A 14516-nucleotide genomic window follows, 5' to 3' on the forward strand; every position below is an offset into this window, starting at 1 on the left:
CATCCCTCCTTCCTGCACATCTTCCAGCCAGGAACCACGTCTCACTGCACCACACTCTGCAACCGCATTTTAGTTGTCACCTTTCCTTCACCTTGTTTTCCCTATACCCGAAAAACAAAAACAATAATACACGAAAAAACTGAGAAGAAACACCACCACCAGGGTCCCTTCCCCTTCATACGACCGCCCCTCCTGGTCATTCTCTCTTTCTCTAGCTCTATCGCTATCTCTTATCAGCCCGCCTGGTCCGTCACGGTCGTCGCGGCAAATCGCATCGCGTTGTTAATGTGCACGCCTCTCCTGTTGTCGTCCTGGGACCAACCGTTGCTGCGTCTTGGAGGCTGCAGACTCGCACAGCCGCTGTGCACTCTCGCCCTTAGACACTTCTCTGCATCAGCAACAACCACACCACCAACAACAATAACCACAACCCAACTACTACCACTACTGCTACGGTCATCACGCCCCGTGCCGCCAAGATGGATTCCGACGCCGAGTCCGTATTCGAGGAGTCCGACGCCTATTCACCAGAGGTGGTACGTGATGATCTCTTCTGCTTATGCTGTGGGTTGGAACCGAGCCCCCCTTGCTATTTCTGTGATTTAATGCGATTCACGCGCTGTTGCTTGCTTTGTTCCGCTCTTGTTCCTGCCCTGTTGATGTCCCATAACTCTTCCCGTCCTCTCTGCTAACCTTGTCCCTCTTTTTCTTCAATATAGAAGCCCAAGCCCAAGAAGCCCGCTGCCAAAAAGGCTGCTGCCCCAAAGGCGCCCGCCGCAAAGAAGTTGACCCAGACTACTCTCACCGGCGCAAAGACCGCTGGCAAGAAGCGACCAAAACCCGACAGCGAGGATGAAGATGATTTTCTTGGTAGCGACAAGGACGACGGCATTCTCGACAACACCCCTCCCAATGCCAAAAAGCAGAAGAAGGCGCCGGTCAAGAAGGCCGCCGGCAAGCCTCTGGCCGAAATCGAGAACGATAGTATGCAGATCGATAGTGTCGTCCCCTCCAAAAAGACGGGCGCTGCAAAGACGGCCACCGAAATGTACCAGAAACTCACCCAGCTCGAACATATTCTCAAGCGTCCCGACACCTACATCGGCTCCGTCGAGCGCTCTGAGCAAAAGATGTGGGTATTCAACAAGGCCACCGGTCTCATGGAAAACCGCCAGATCTCCTTCGTTCCCGGTCTCTACAAGATCTTCGACGAGATTCTCGTCAACGCCGCCGACAACAGCCAGAGAGATAGCTCCATGACCTTCCTCAAGGTGTCGATAAACCGCGAGTCTGGCGAAATCTCGGTCGAGAATAACGGCAAGGGCATTCCCGTCGAGATTCACGGCACCGAAAAGTGCTACGTTCCCGAGCTCATCTTCGGTCATCTCTTGGCTGGTTCCAACTTCGATGACAACGAAAAGAAGACAGTCGGCGGTCGTAACGGTTACGGTGCCAAGCTCACAAACATCTTCAGTCGAGAATTCATCCTCGAGTGTCAGGATTCCGTCAACGGCAAGAGATACAAGCAGACATGGACAGATAACATGAGCAAGATGTCAACACCCAAGATCACCTCCAACAAGGCTGCTGACTTTGTGCGCATCACCTTCCGCCCCGACTTCAGCAAGTTCGGCATGGCCGACGGTATCGACGACGATCTTGAGGCTCTGCTCTACCGACGCGTCTACGACATGGCAGGTACCGTCAGTGGTATCAAGGTTTGGCTGAACGGCGAACACCTCAAGTTGAACTTCAAGACATACTGCGGACTGTACGCCAAGGCTATCGCCAAAGAACGTGATGAGGTAGCTGACGGCGAAGATGTCACTCCTGCCACAGTCATCTTCGAGCAGCAAAGGTCGGAGGGCAAGCTATGGGAAGTCGGTTTCACTGTTTCGGACGGCTCGTTCCAGCAGGTCTCGTTCGTCAACAATATTGCCACCACCTCGGGCGGTTCCCACGTCAACTACATTGCCGATCAGATCATCGAGGTTCTCATGAAGGAACTGCAGAGGAAGAAGGGCAAGGGACACGGTCTCAAGACGGCAAACGTCAAGAACCAGTTCTTCATCTTCATCAACTGCTTGATTGACAACCCGGCCTTCAGCTCACAGACAAAGGAGCAGTTGACGACCAAGCCCGCCAGGTTCGGCAGCAAGTGCCAGCTTGGTGACCAGTTCCTCAAGAAAGTCCGACAGTCGGAGGCCATTGACAACTTGTTGAGCTTTGCCGACAAGAAGAGAGACAAGGACTTGGCCAAGAACGATGGTAGCAAGCGAAAGCGTATCAGCAACGACAAGCTGATTGAAGCCAACTATGCCGGTGGAAAATATTCGCAAGAGTGTACCCTTATTCTTACCGAGGGTGATTCCGCCAGAGGTCTTGCTGTCGCTGGCCGTGCTATCTTGGATCCTAACCGTATCGGTGTCTTCCCCTTGCGTGGTAAGATGCTGAACGTCCGTGACGCCAGCGCTGATCAAATCTTGAAGAACAAGGAAGTCGAGAACATCAAGAAATTCCTTGGTCTCAAGCACGGAAAGGTTTACACCGACACAAAGGATTTGCGATACGGCCATCTGATGATCATGGCTGATCAGGATCTTGACGGCAGTCATATCAAGGGTCTTCTTATCAACTTCTTTGAATGCCAGTTCCCTTCCCTTCTGCGCATTCCCAACTTCTTCCAGGAATTCATCACGCCCGTTGTCAAGGTGTGGCAGGGTCCCAACCCGAGGAAGCCGCAAAAGCTGCAAGGCTTCTTTACCCTGCCCCAGTACGAGGAATGGAAGGAATCACACAAGAACGAGTTGCGCAGATGGAAGTACAAGTATCTCAAGGGATTGGGTAGTTCGACAACAGACGATGCCCAGATCTACTTCACCAACTTGACCAAGCATCTCAAGGAGTTCGATGTCATGACCAGAGAGGAATCCGAAATGTTCGAGCTGGCTTTCTCCAAGAAGAAGGCCGATGCTCGTAAGGAGTGGCTTGCCAAGTGCGAGCCGGGCACCTACCTCGACCATTCGACCGAGAAGATCTCATACACTGATTTCGTTAATCGCGAACTCATTCTTTTCAGTATGGCAGACAACATTCGATCGATCCCATCCATGGTGGATGGTTTGAAGCCCGGTCAACGCAAGGTTCTGTTCGGTTGTTTCAAGCAGAACCTCATTCACGATCAAAAGGTTGTTGAACTGGCCGGTTACGTGTCCAAGGAAGCAGCCTATCACCACGGTGAACAGTCTCTGCAGCAAACCATCGTTGGTTTGGCACAGAACTTCGTCGGCTCAAACAACATCAACTGTCTCGAGCCTAGCGGTAACTTCGGTTCGCGTCTTTCTGGTGGTTCCGATGCTGCCAGCGCTCGTTACATTCACACCAGACTGTCTCCTTTGGCGCGAAAGATTTTCCATCCCCTCGACGAGCCCAATCTGGAATTCCAGTTCGACGATGGCAAACTCATTGAGCCCAAAGTTTACGCTCCCATTCTCCCGATGGTTCTGGTCAATGGTGCAGATGGTATCGGTACCGGTTGGAGCACTTCCATTCCCAACTATCACCCTCTTGACATCGTCGAGAACCTGAAGCGCCGCATGGGCAGAGACTCGTCTGGCGACGGGGAGGAGAAACCCTTCGAACCCATGACTCCGTGGTTCCGTGGTTGGAAGGGCACTCCCGAGCCTGATGGACCCAACAAATTCAAGTTTAACGGTATCGTGGAGGTCAACCCTCAGAACCCCAATGAGGTTGATGTTACGGAGTTGCCCATCCGCATGTGGACCGATGATTTCAAGTCCAAGCTGGAAGAGATTATCCGTGGCGACAAGGGTCCTTCTTGGATCAAGGACTATAAAGAGTACAACGACCACCAAACTGTCCACTTCATCATCGCCCTTGAGGAGAAGCAGATGTCCTCCGCTCTTCGGGACGGTCTTATTGAAAAGTTCAAGCTTACCAAGACAGTTGCCACGACCAATCTAGTGGCCTTCGACACCCGTGGTAAAATTTACAAGTATGAGAACCCACAAGAAATCATGGAGGAATACTACCACTACCGTCTCAACCTTTACGGTGAGCGCAAGAAGCACTGGCTCAAGGTCTACCATGCGGACTACCGCAAGTTGCAGAACCAATACCGATTCATTTCGGAAATTATTGAGAACAAGCTCATCGTTGCCAAGAAGAAGAAGTCGGTCCTTGTCCAGGAACTTCGCGAACGCAAGTATGAGGCCTTCCCTCCGAAATCGGATGGACGGAATGTGAAGTCTCCTGATGAGGAGCTCGGTGCTGCGGAGAACGAGGACGAGGAGGACGCCGTTGGCGGAGCCCGCGATTATGACTATCTCCTCTCGGTATGTAATATCGTTCCCACGAGTTTATGTTACAGGAAAGACTAACATGATGACAGATGCCCATCTGGTCGTTGACCTTTGAGCGCCTTGACAAGCTCAAGCAGCAGATCGCCGCCAAGAAAGCTGAGTACGATGAGCTCGATGCGCTCAGCGAAAAGGATTTGTGGTGCAAAGATCTTGATGCTTTCACCGCTGAGTGGGAAGAACAGCTCAGGCTGGAAGATGAAGTCCGGAAAGAGATTAGGCAGAAGGGACGCCGTGTCTCGTACAAGGGCGGTGCTGTCTCCAGACTCAAGAAGCCCAGGGCTGCCAAGGATGACGAGGACTTTGAACCGGGTGCCAAGAAACCCAGAGCCAAGGCAGCTCCCAAGGCTGAGACGGTCAAGACTCAGCAGCGTTTCCTAGAGAAGTTCTCCGGCCTGGCGAAGCCCAAGCCCAAGTCGACCGCTTTCGCCGACGGAGCTTTTGACCTCTCAGATGATGACTTCGATTTGCTCAACAAGAAGGCCCCGGCTGCAGCCAAGAAGAAGGATGAAGAGTCGGAGCCCGTATCTACTATCGCCAGCGTGCGCGCTAAGCGTACCACCGTGGCGAAGACCAAGAAGTATGCGCTCAGTGACGACGAATCGGACGATGACTTCTTGGACATCGCGAAGGCTGCCACTGCTTCCGAGAAAACTTCCGCGTCGGCTTCGGCTTCGACTGCGCCTTCGGTTGCATCGGTGGAGCAATCTGAGAAACCTGCAGCTAAGCCCGCGAGGCGCGCAGCAGCAGCCAAGAAGCCTATAATCCTTGACGAGGATTCAGAGTCCGAATTGGATGACTTCATCGACGACGAGTCTGAGGAAGAGGTTGCTCCTAAGCCCACCACCAAGCGAGCTGCCGCTACCAAGAAGCCGGCCCCTCTCGATGATGAAGACTCGGATATCGAGTTTCAGGACGCTCCTGAAGACCCGATCCCGCCTACCCCCAAGCCGGAGGCCAAGAAGGCTGCTGCCAAGAAGCCGATTGTCCTTGATGACTCTGACGAGGGCATGATGGTTAGCGAAGCAGAGAAGCCTGCGCCCGCTGCTAAGCCTGCCACTAAGCGCGCTGCTGCTCCCAAGAAATCACCTGTTCTTGATGATCTCGAGAGCGATGCTGACGACATGATTATGAGCGAAGCCGAAAAGCCTGTGCCAGCGAAGTCCACCGCCAAGCGTGCGGCTGCTACCAAGAAGTCACCTGTTCTCGAGAACGATGATTTCGAAAGCGACGGCGACGACAAGGTGGTGAGCGAAGCTGAGAAGCCTGTACCGACCAACCCCAGGAAGCGCGCGGCGGCCGCCAAGGCCAAATCGCTCTTCCAAGTAGACGAGGAAGATTCCGAAAGCGAAGCTTCTGATGACGACGACATGCTTCTCGACGTCGGCTCCCTGGTCAAGGGCATAGGAGCCCCTGCCGCAACGAGCAACGGTCCGAGGGTCAGCCTCTTCTCCATGAGTCGCCCAGAAGGTGAGAGCAGCGGTATCGGCCTGCCCAAGGTGAAGAGCAGGGCCTTCCACACCAAGGCTTTCGACAACGACAGCCAGGATGATACCAACTACGAGGCTCTTGCCATGTCGTCCCCACGGAAGCAGTCCAAGACTGGTGAAGTCGAAGAGGGCTCCGATGACGATGCCATCGGCAAGAAGGTCAACCCTGCCCCCGTAGCCGCAAAGAAGCGTGGCCGTCCTGCCAAGGCCGCCGACGATGACGGTGCTGCCCCGAAGCCCAAGCCCAAGGTCACCGCCAAGAAGGGCGAGACGGCCTCTGCCGTTCCGGCCAAGCTCAAGACGCTGGTCCATCTCTCACCGGCTGCTAAGGCCTATGCCAAGAAGAACCAGAAGGCGAAGAAGCTGGCCAGTGACGACGAGGATGACCTTGATGGCGATGACGTTGTCATGAAGGATCCCGCGCCTGCTCCAGCTCGCAGCAGGCCTGGTCGCGCAGCTGCTGCCAGGAAGCCGATCGTCATTGACAGCGCGAGTGAGGATGATGATGACTCCTTTGGGGATATTGGTGTGAGCAGCAAGGCGAAGGGTGGTAAGAAGGCGGTGGATGATGCGTTTGATATGGAGGATAGTGATTAAGGTGGAAGGAGAGCAAGAAAATGGGTGATGATTATAGGAGGCTTTTGCAGAAGTTTATGCATATAGATAGCCCTGCTTATGGATAAGCAAAGCGGGTTTCCGTTTGTCTTTCTTGATGATGACTCCTTGCTGTTCGTGTATATGTATTTCCATTTTGTTGCTTTGACGGGTTGGCTTTCTTTACAGGGACAAACAAGATGGTTGACTTGCTCTGCTGTTGCTGTAGCTTATACCACAAGTTCTTTCAATTATTTGTTCGCTGAACAAAAGAAAACCTCTGTTCTATCGCTGCTTCCAGATCCCATCACCATCTATATCCAGATCCCCAATATACACGTTAGAAACACCCACTCACCCCCTCCCAACCACAACCCCTTCATCAACCAAAACCCTCAACCTCTCTTTCCCTCCTCCCCCTTCCTCCCTCCTAACAGAAACCCATCCGTCCCTCTCAACCTCCACAATTGTCCCATCAACGCAAACTTTCCTCCACCGCTCATCCGTCTCGTTAATCGTGACCTTGATCTCCTCCACCTCTTCGTAGCCTACCACACCCTTGAACTTTTGCTCTGAATCTTTGACGTGCTCACCGTCGCGATACGCAGCCATCATGATATCCATCGTGGTTTTGCCCCTCTCTTCAGAGGAAGAGGAAGAGGGAGAGGTGTCCTCGCCGAAACCAAAATGCACCAACCGCAATTGTCCATCCAACGGCTTTGAGTGAGGAGAAATACAAAATGTTTTTTCGAGGTTGGAGACTAGGGTGGTTAGGATGTATGTTGAGTGGGAATCGCGAGGTAACAATTTCCAGTTGCTTTCTGTTGTTGCTGTTCCTGATGCTGTTCCTGCTGCTGCGGAGGAGGAGGAGGAGGAGGAGGAGGAGGAGGAGGAGGAGGAGGAAGAGGTACAGCGGCGGCGGATAGACAAAGAAGCATCATACAGATGCGAAATCTTGAGCAACTCCCCAGCCGCCATGCCGAACCGCTTATCGCCGTGTACCCTGTAGGCAGGCGTGTCGGACTCGTAGACTAGCGAGGCGTGGAAGCCATACGAAAAAACGATGGCGCCTAGGAGGTGGGATATTTCTGGTCGGGGTTTTGGTTTCGCATTCTTCTCTTTTTCTTCTTGCTTTCCAATTGTATCGGTGGTGTCGGTTTTGGCGTCGGTAACCTCAAACAACAAATTATCTTTCGGTTCCTCGTCATCGGGAAGCACCTCCGGCTGACTGGAGATCAATTTAGCTCCCGGTGAGAACTCGGCTCGGAAAGTCGAGAGAGGAGCGGAGACGCCGCGCTTGATGAGGGTGCGGAGGCCGAGGACTAGTGGTGATGGGCCTTCTGGTATGTAAAGTGGCTTGTGGAGGGAGTGGAAGAGGGCGTTGCCAGTGCCTAGGGGGAGGATGGCGAGGATTGGGGTGGGTGGTGGTAATGGTGATGATGACTGTGGTGAAGACACACCGTGCTGATCTGGGTGGTCGAGACCGTTGAGCAAGTCAATAATCCCGCCGTCGCCGGATAGGAGGATGATGGTCCTGCTTGGTTGCTGTTGTTTCCCTTGCGAACCAGCTGGTGGTGACGAGGAGACCAACCCCCTCGCAAAATCCTTAACAGTATCCGCACTCTTGGTCACCGTAATGCGATATTTCCTTCCGCCTTCTCTCTTGTCTTGTCCACTCCTTCCCTCCTTCTCTTGGTCATTTGCCTTACCCTCCGGCTTAACCACATAATCACCAACCCCCACAAACCCAAATCCCTCCCCCAACAACCTCTTCAGAACCCCCTCATAAAACCCCGCCGCCAGCCCTAACCCCGACCGCGTCGAGACAATCACATGCAACTCATCAACATTCGCCAAGTGGTCTGGTATCTTCGCAACTAAAAACTCCTCCTTCAACTCCTCCGGCAGGTTTTGCGCGCATGTAACGGAGAGTTTAAACGGCGATTTTGCCTTCGCTGACTTCTCATCATGACCATCATCGCCAGTTTTGCCATTGATGACCTTCAACTTGGCCTTGGCCTTCTCCCCGTCTCCGTCCTCGTCGGCGCCGGCAGATGATGGCTCCTCTTCGAGAAGCGAGTAAATGCGATAACCACCGTGGCTGGTATCAGTATCATCACTTTTGAGGATGAAGATGATTTGGTTGGGGTTCAGGGCGTTGGCCGAGTTTTCAATGTCGCCGACTCCATCATTGTGAGCGGATGTTTGGATGAGATCTCCTGTTCGCTTGTTGAGGTGGATGTGGTCTTGTGAAGATGTGTTGTCGGGGGTTTTAGTGGGCGACACGGCGGCGGCGGCGGTCATGTTGTCGCTATCGCGGGGTTGTTGATCGCTGTTCTTGGTGTTGCGGGGTAAATCTTCCTTTGGTTGTCCTTTCTTGCTTTCACCAACTCCTTTGTCTGGGTGACTTTCGGGTTGTGATTTGTGTCCGTTTGAAGAGGACGCCTTCAGTTGAGAATCTGGCTTTGGATCGGATTGACTGTTGCTGCTGCTCTGATCTTGTTTTCGGGCAGTGGTGGAGCCCTTTCGTCGATGACCAAGTGAGACAATGTTCTTGAGCCAGGAGGGCATTTCGATCAAGAAAGAGAAAAAAGAAAAGAGGAATAAAGCAGACAGCGGCAATATTAAGTTTCCATAAGCAGTCATCGTCAAAAGTGGATTCCTTTACTCTTGGCCTCCTCAATTGCGGTGTCAATGACGATGATAGCTCCAGGTGTGGAGGTTGAGGATGAGATCAGCAGCCACCTTGACAAGCCCAGGGAAAAACACATGCAGTAAAATGTGCATTTTCATTGCTCGCTACCAAGCACGTGTGGTGTAGTTACACCAAATCTAATCTATGTGATGATATTACTCACTGCCTTGTATGTATAAACCCAGCCGCTGAATTGCGTGATTACCAACAGCCGGATTATGCCATCGGCGGGCAGCACGGCGCCGACCCAAAACGGGTGGTGACATGCGGAGTGGGTCACCCACTCGGCATCATTCCCCGAACTCATATCACGGCGCGGTGATTGGAGTTAATCGCACAGCAACAACAACAGTGTCTGGCTTTTAAGCCTAGGTTCGGACTTTGGATTACTGCCAGGATTGCATCTCGTCAATAAGTCAATTACTGCCTACCGAACCAGACTTTTTACTGGCTGTCGGATCGCTGTGCCCTTGGACTCTAGCATCCTTCTCGCACCACCTGGGAAAGCGAGCTCGCTCCGAAGGTCAAAACCGAAAAGTCTGAAAGCTCATACCTCGAGTTTATTAATCCTTACGGTGGTGAGAAGGCACCTTGCCTACTGCCCTGTTTAGAGGACCCCAGTTTTCTCTTGGGTTCGCCTGATATCTGACCAACTTGACGGTCTTGTCATCCCGACCAAGCTGCTCATCGAACACAACCTCGGGCATCTTCTCTTCCTCCGCTTGTTCACTCTGCTGCTCCTTGGGAGTCTCACCACCTTCTGTTTGCTCCTCCTGCTTCTTCTTCTCACTCAGGCGCAGCAGCCTGTATCCAGGCGTACCAGGCTTGATGTTGTCCTCCTTCACGGGTGCCTTCTGGCGGATCCACTCCCTGAACACATGCCAAATGATCGACCATGGTGCATCGGTCTTGATGCTACCCGGCTTGCAATGACTCCTCGTAACCCGGTAGCCGAGACCGCGCAGCGCGCCCTTGAGGGGTGCCTCTGGTGGGCAGGAGCACTTGAGAATGCCGGAAATGGTAGCAGGGTGGAAATAGAACGGGTAGGGATCAATAGCCGCGAGCTCGGCCTCCTTGAAGGCGGGATCCAGCTTCTTGCCGGCCTTGATTGCCTCCTCCTTGGCCTTCTCAGCTTCTTGTTCGTCGGGGGTCAACAAAATCTCCTCAAGGGCCGTCTGCAGCATACCCCTTATCCTCAGGGTCGTTCCGTAAACATCGGTAGGCGCATCATCGAGTTCGCCGAGGACGCGCTTGATGAAATTGGGTGAGTGGATGCGACCACCGTACATCGGACCGGCCATATGCATGGTGGAACCGCAGTGCTCACAGCCCTTATCAACCGAAGGTCCCTGAGCAAAGGTGTGCTTGTAAAAGACGCCGGAGCCCTTCTTGTTCGGCGAGGACTTGTTTCTCATCAGCATCTGTGTTGACCAAGCTCCGCAGCCGCTATCGCAGTTGTACACCATCATGTTCTTGCCGCCCTGGAACTTGACAGCAGCAGGAGACTTCTTGACGCGGACAAAGACTCGGATGTAGAAGTCGATGGACAGCGAGAGGAGAGGCTCAATGGTGAGACCGTACTTCGCAGCGGCCGTTTGGATAGAGTAAAGAACAAGTCTAATGCCGACTTCGTGAGAAAACCATGCCTTGACAGGGACACCGCCATACAAGGAGTAGCACTTCTCGGGGTATCCGTTGGAGGCCCATACACCGGAATCAGTGCAGGTAACGCAGAGCAAACCACCATCATCGCGCACAGACTGCACGGCAGCATCCAGGAAGGGAGCAGCGGTACCGTAGGGATCGAGATCGACAACGTCGTACTTTTCGCTCAGGGTGGGCTTGCCCTTGGGATCCTTGGCGCGAAGCTCCTTCGCAATCAGGGTGTACATATGGGCCAACGCATCGTCGTGGCAAACGTTGACCTTGTCTTCGAGGCGGTTGTGCTTGACGTTGAGTTTGATGGAATCGACAGCGGTCGCGAGGAGATCGTTCGCCGTTACTGAGGTGAGGAACGGAATTTCGTGGGCGTACCTCAGGGCACGAAGGCCACTGGCTGATAGCGCATCGAGCACGGTAAATGGTGGCTGCTTTCCCCTCTTGGCTTCTCCGTTCGTAGCTTGTTCGTCCCCCTTCTCGACGGGAACGTCGGTCTCTTGTTCTGTGACATCCTTGGTCTCTTCTCCATTTTGCTGTACTGTTTCGGCAGATGTAGCATCGGTCGCGGGTGCGGTGGTCGCCTTCTCGCCGTCGGCTCCCTTTTGCGCCTTGTTCGGTTGCTGTTCCTTCTTCTGGGCCTCTCGCTTCCTCTTCTTCTCGATGATCTTCTCAAGCTTGGAGTGGCTGGCTTGCTTCTGCTGGACTGCTTCCTTGCCGTAGGCCTTGATGGCGAGGACGGTCAAGTCTCGGTTGTACTGCTGGATGGGGTTGTAGAAGACCTGTCGGACAGCCTGGTCGGGCCTGAGGTTCTCCTTGTCTTCTTCGGACGGTTCTGGGACGAGAATGTGGGCGAGGCCTTCTTTGACTGTGACGTAGCGCTTGCCCTCGTGGACGATGACTTGCTTCTCGGCGGGCGGTGCCGTGATGTCCTTGGCTTCGGAAGCCATTGTGCGGAAGTTGGTGAGGGGAAGGACCTTTTGGTGGGTTGGTCGGATCAAGCGTGTGAATATTCGCCGGAAAGATGTGGCAGCAAAAAGGGCGCGCATATAGAAGGGTGCAGGCGCGTATTGGCGACTTGGGATCAGTCGAGGCGCAAATTGGTCATTGAGAAGCGGGAATCAGAAGACAGTCACGACTGGACCCTCGTTGATCACACTGCGAAACAACATTTTTGTGGAGAACAGTCAATGGCAGAAAACAATTGCGACCCACCCCTGCCAAGAATTGGAGTTCTGCCCTCGGGCGGTGAGAGTACAAGCACAACGTACCCTTGCTCTCCAACACCCCTCCCCCTTTTTCTCCTTCCTTTTTCTTCCAAAAGTAAACAAGCCAAGAAACATGGATGTTGTGAATAGCTTCATACTGCGTCTGTTGCGGGCGTTTGCTAAGCCAAGAGACATTCGGCCAAAAAGCAGGTCGACATCACATCATATTACCTCTGCAGTATATTGTTGCTTGGGAGGGCAAGTGCTCTCGTCTCCTTCCTTCCTTTCACTGCTATCTCTTTCGTTCCTTCCGTAAGTATCGTGATTGTAGCCTGCCCAAGATGGGCCATTCCTTCCCTCTTGAGACCTTTCTTCGAGTGAAGAATTTTCTCGTGGCCAATTCTTTCGAATCATGGGACAGCTTCTTCCATTTCTCTCTCCTCACTCGATTTTCAGTCCTCCCAGTTAAACACAAGCTGCTTCGTTATCCATCGTTCTTGTTGGTGTACCCTTTTTGGTGTCTTGGACACGGAGTGTCAGATACTCCATTTTGCCAAATCGTCCAAACAGGTTATCACCAATACTTCTACAATGGTCAGCCCCAAGCACAACAACCGGGACTCCGACATCCCACAAATTCCTCCCCAGTCCCCCGGGTCTGAAGCCTTCGGCATCGAGAGCATCATCTACAAGTCCGACCGGCCGTCCAACATCCCCATCCCAACTACCAATGCCGCTGCCAGCACCAACCATGGTAACCGTGGTCCATCCAACCCCAATCGACCTCCCAGTCGTCCATTCTCAGCCTCTACCGCTCCCCATATCAACAACACGGCAAACACCAATACCTTTGTAGCCAACACGAATGGCCAGCAGCCCTTCGCATCAGCCTATCCCCGTCCTTCTACCCCTTTCCGCACTTCAATCCACCCCAAGCTCCGTTTCTTGACACCATCGGAATGGGCCCGCATCGCTCACAGCATCGGCGGCATCGCGGACCCTTCTTCCGAGTCTCGCAACGTCGTCCACCCCACCTGCTGGTACTGGCCACCCCGTGGCATGCCCGAAGGCCTCTATCGGGATGTCATTCACCAACGGGCCCGGTACCTGTACTCGTACCACATCTTCAGCATCATACGGTGGGTGTTGATGATCCTGCAGATCGTGCTAGGGGCGGTCTTGACGGCTCTGGGAGCATGGGGAGGCAGCGAAGGTGTCGGCACAGGGACCCCAATCACGATCCTCGCAGCTGTAAACACCACAATTGCTGGGCTGTTGGCGCTCATGCATAATAGTGGTCTTCCGGATCGGTTGAGGTTGAACAAGGTCGAGTTTGAGCAGGTAGCGGATCATCTCAAGGTTTGTTTCTTCCGTCCAGTGTCGTTGGCTCGTCTGCTTCATGTTCGTGAGAACTGACCAGCTGGTGCGTCGTGACAAAACAGGAACTCCTCGACACGGGCATTGTCGAAGTGGGCCAAGGAGTGGACGATGTCCTCAACAATTGCTTCTCGCGATTTCACACAGCTAAGGCTACCGTGTGGGCCAATATGCCTGATTCGTATACCTCGTCGTCTGCCGCCAGCAGAGACAAACCGCAGATAATCTGCCCGGATCCGACCATCCACCTTATGGTGAACCACGAGCAGGAATCCATCCAGAGAGAGTGAACGCTGGAGCATCTCGACCCTGAGTGGAAGCGCTGTGAAAGCATGTCTTTTGGGAAATTAGGGCGGCGAGAATTATGGTCAGAGACACATGGTAAACGATGTTTTGAGCAGTCAAACCTTTTGACGTATTGTGCCCTCTTCTGAATTGGTCATCTGGTCCAGTGTGAACATTTATGGGACCCCATTTTCTGGTGAACAGGAGGTAATAATGCCTATATGAGGTGGACATGGAAGTTGATATGGAAACACTCGTGGTACAAACCTTGTATGACGGATAATTCTGACAACAGCGAACACTCAGCGATGTTCATGATATATCTTCCGCTTCCAAGTCAAGTCAATGATGAGATAAACTCAACCATTCGTGGGAAGGCTGAGTAAACCTGAGCGTCACTGCCTTTCCCAGCCGGCAGCCGCACCTTCCATCTCATCCCATTCTTCCCGTCCCTCCCCCAACGCCTTCCGCCCAATAACCTGTATCTTCCACTTATAAGCTCCCGTCCCGTACTTTCCTTCCAACACCCCTAGCCAAACGACCAGTTCGATCCTGGTCGAATAGCGCAGATAGTAGTACCGTCCCAGCTCTGCATCTCCCACCCCGTCCGACTTCGAGTTCGATTCTTGGACGGGGCAGATCATGAGATTTCTTTTCAACCAAGACAGAGGCCGACAGCGTGCCATCCATGTCGTACACCGCGGGATTTGAATATGGACCGAGGGCGGGCTACTGCTAACTGCGCGTTGGTATCTCTTTTTTTGTTTCTTTTTCCAATTATTTGTCCAAACCTTCGATTGAATGCGTACTTTCCAGAGTCACTCACCAGATG

The 14516-nt window shown here is 53.2% G+C and overlaps 4 protein-coding genes across 4 annotated transcripts; 2 read left to right on the top strand and 2 right to left on the bottom strand.

Moving 5' to 3' along the window:
• Positions 1 to 183: 183 nt before the first annotated feature.
• On the top strand, positions 184 to 6726 carry SMAC4_01010 (uncharacterized protein). Its single transcript, XM_003350071.2, has 3 exons — positions 184 to 536; positions 720 to 4355; positions 4412 to 6726. The coding sequence occupies exons 1-3, from the start codon at positions 480 to 482 to the stop codon at positions 6464 to 6466; spliced, it is 5748 nt and encodes a 1915-aa protein (XP_003350119.1). The 5' UTR covers positions 184 to 479; the 3' UTR covers positions 6467 to 6726.
• A 91-nt stretch (positions 6727 to 6817) lies between these two features.
• SMAC4_01011 (uncharacterized protein) lies at positions 6818 to 9034 on the bottom strand (the record flags this gene model as incomplete). The annotated part of the gene is made up of 1 exon (XM_003350072.1): positions 6818 to 9034. The coding sequence occupies one exon, from the start codon at positions 9032 to 9034 to the stop codon at positions 6818 to 6820; it is 2217 nt and encodes a 738-aa protein (XP_003350120.1).
• A 537-nt stretch (positions 9035 to 9571) lies between these two features.
• SMAC4_01012 (uncharacterized protein) lies at positions 9572 to 11963 on the bottom strand. The gene has a single exon (XM_003350073.3). The coding sequence runs from the start codon at positions 11861 to 11863 to the stop codon at positions 9722 to 9724; it is 2142 nt and encodes a 713-aa protein (XP_003350121.3). The 5' UTR covers positions 11864 to 11963; the 3' UTR covers positions 9572 to 9721.
• A 174-nt stretch (positions 11964 to 12137) lies between these two features.
• Positions 12138 to 14460, top strand: SMAC4_01013 (uncharacterized protein). Its single transcript, XM_066089529.1, has 2 exons — positions 12138 to 13381; positions 13465 to 14460. The coding sequence occupies exons 1-2, from the start codon at positions 12614 to 12616 to the stop codon at positions 13687 to 13689; spliced, it is 993 nt and encodes a 330-aa protein (XP_065946570.1). The 5' UTR covers positions 12138 to 12613; the 3' UTR covers positions 13690 to 14460.
• Positions 14461 to 14516: the final 56 nt, after the last annotated feature.

Source organism: Sordaria macrospora, chromosome 3 (genome assembly GCF_033870435.1).
Source record: "Sordaria macrospora chromosome 3, complete sequence".
Classification (NCBI taxonomy): domain Eukaryota; kingdom Fungi; phylum Ascomycota; class Sordariomycetes; order Sordariales; family Sordariaceae; genus Sordaria; species Sordaria macrospora.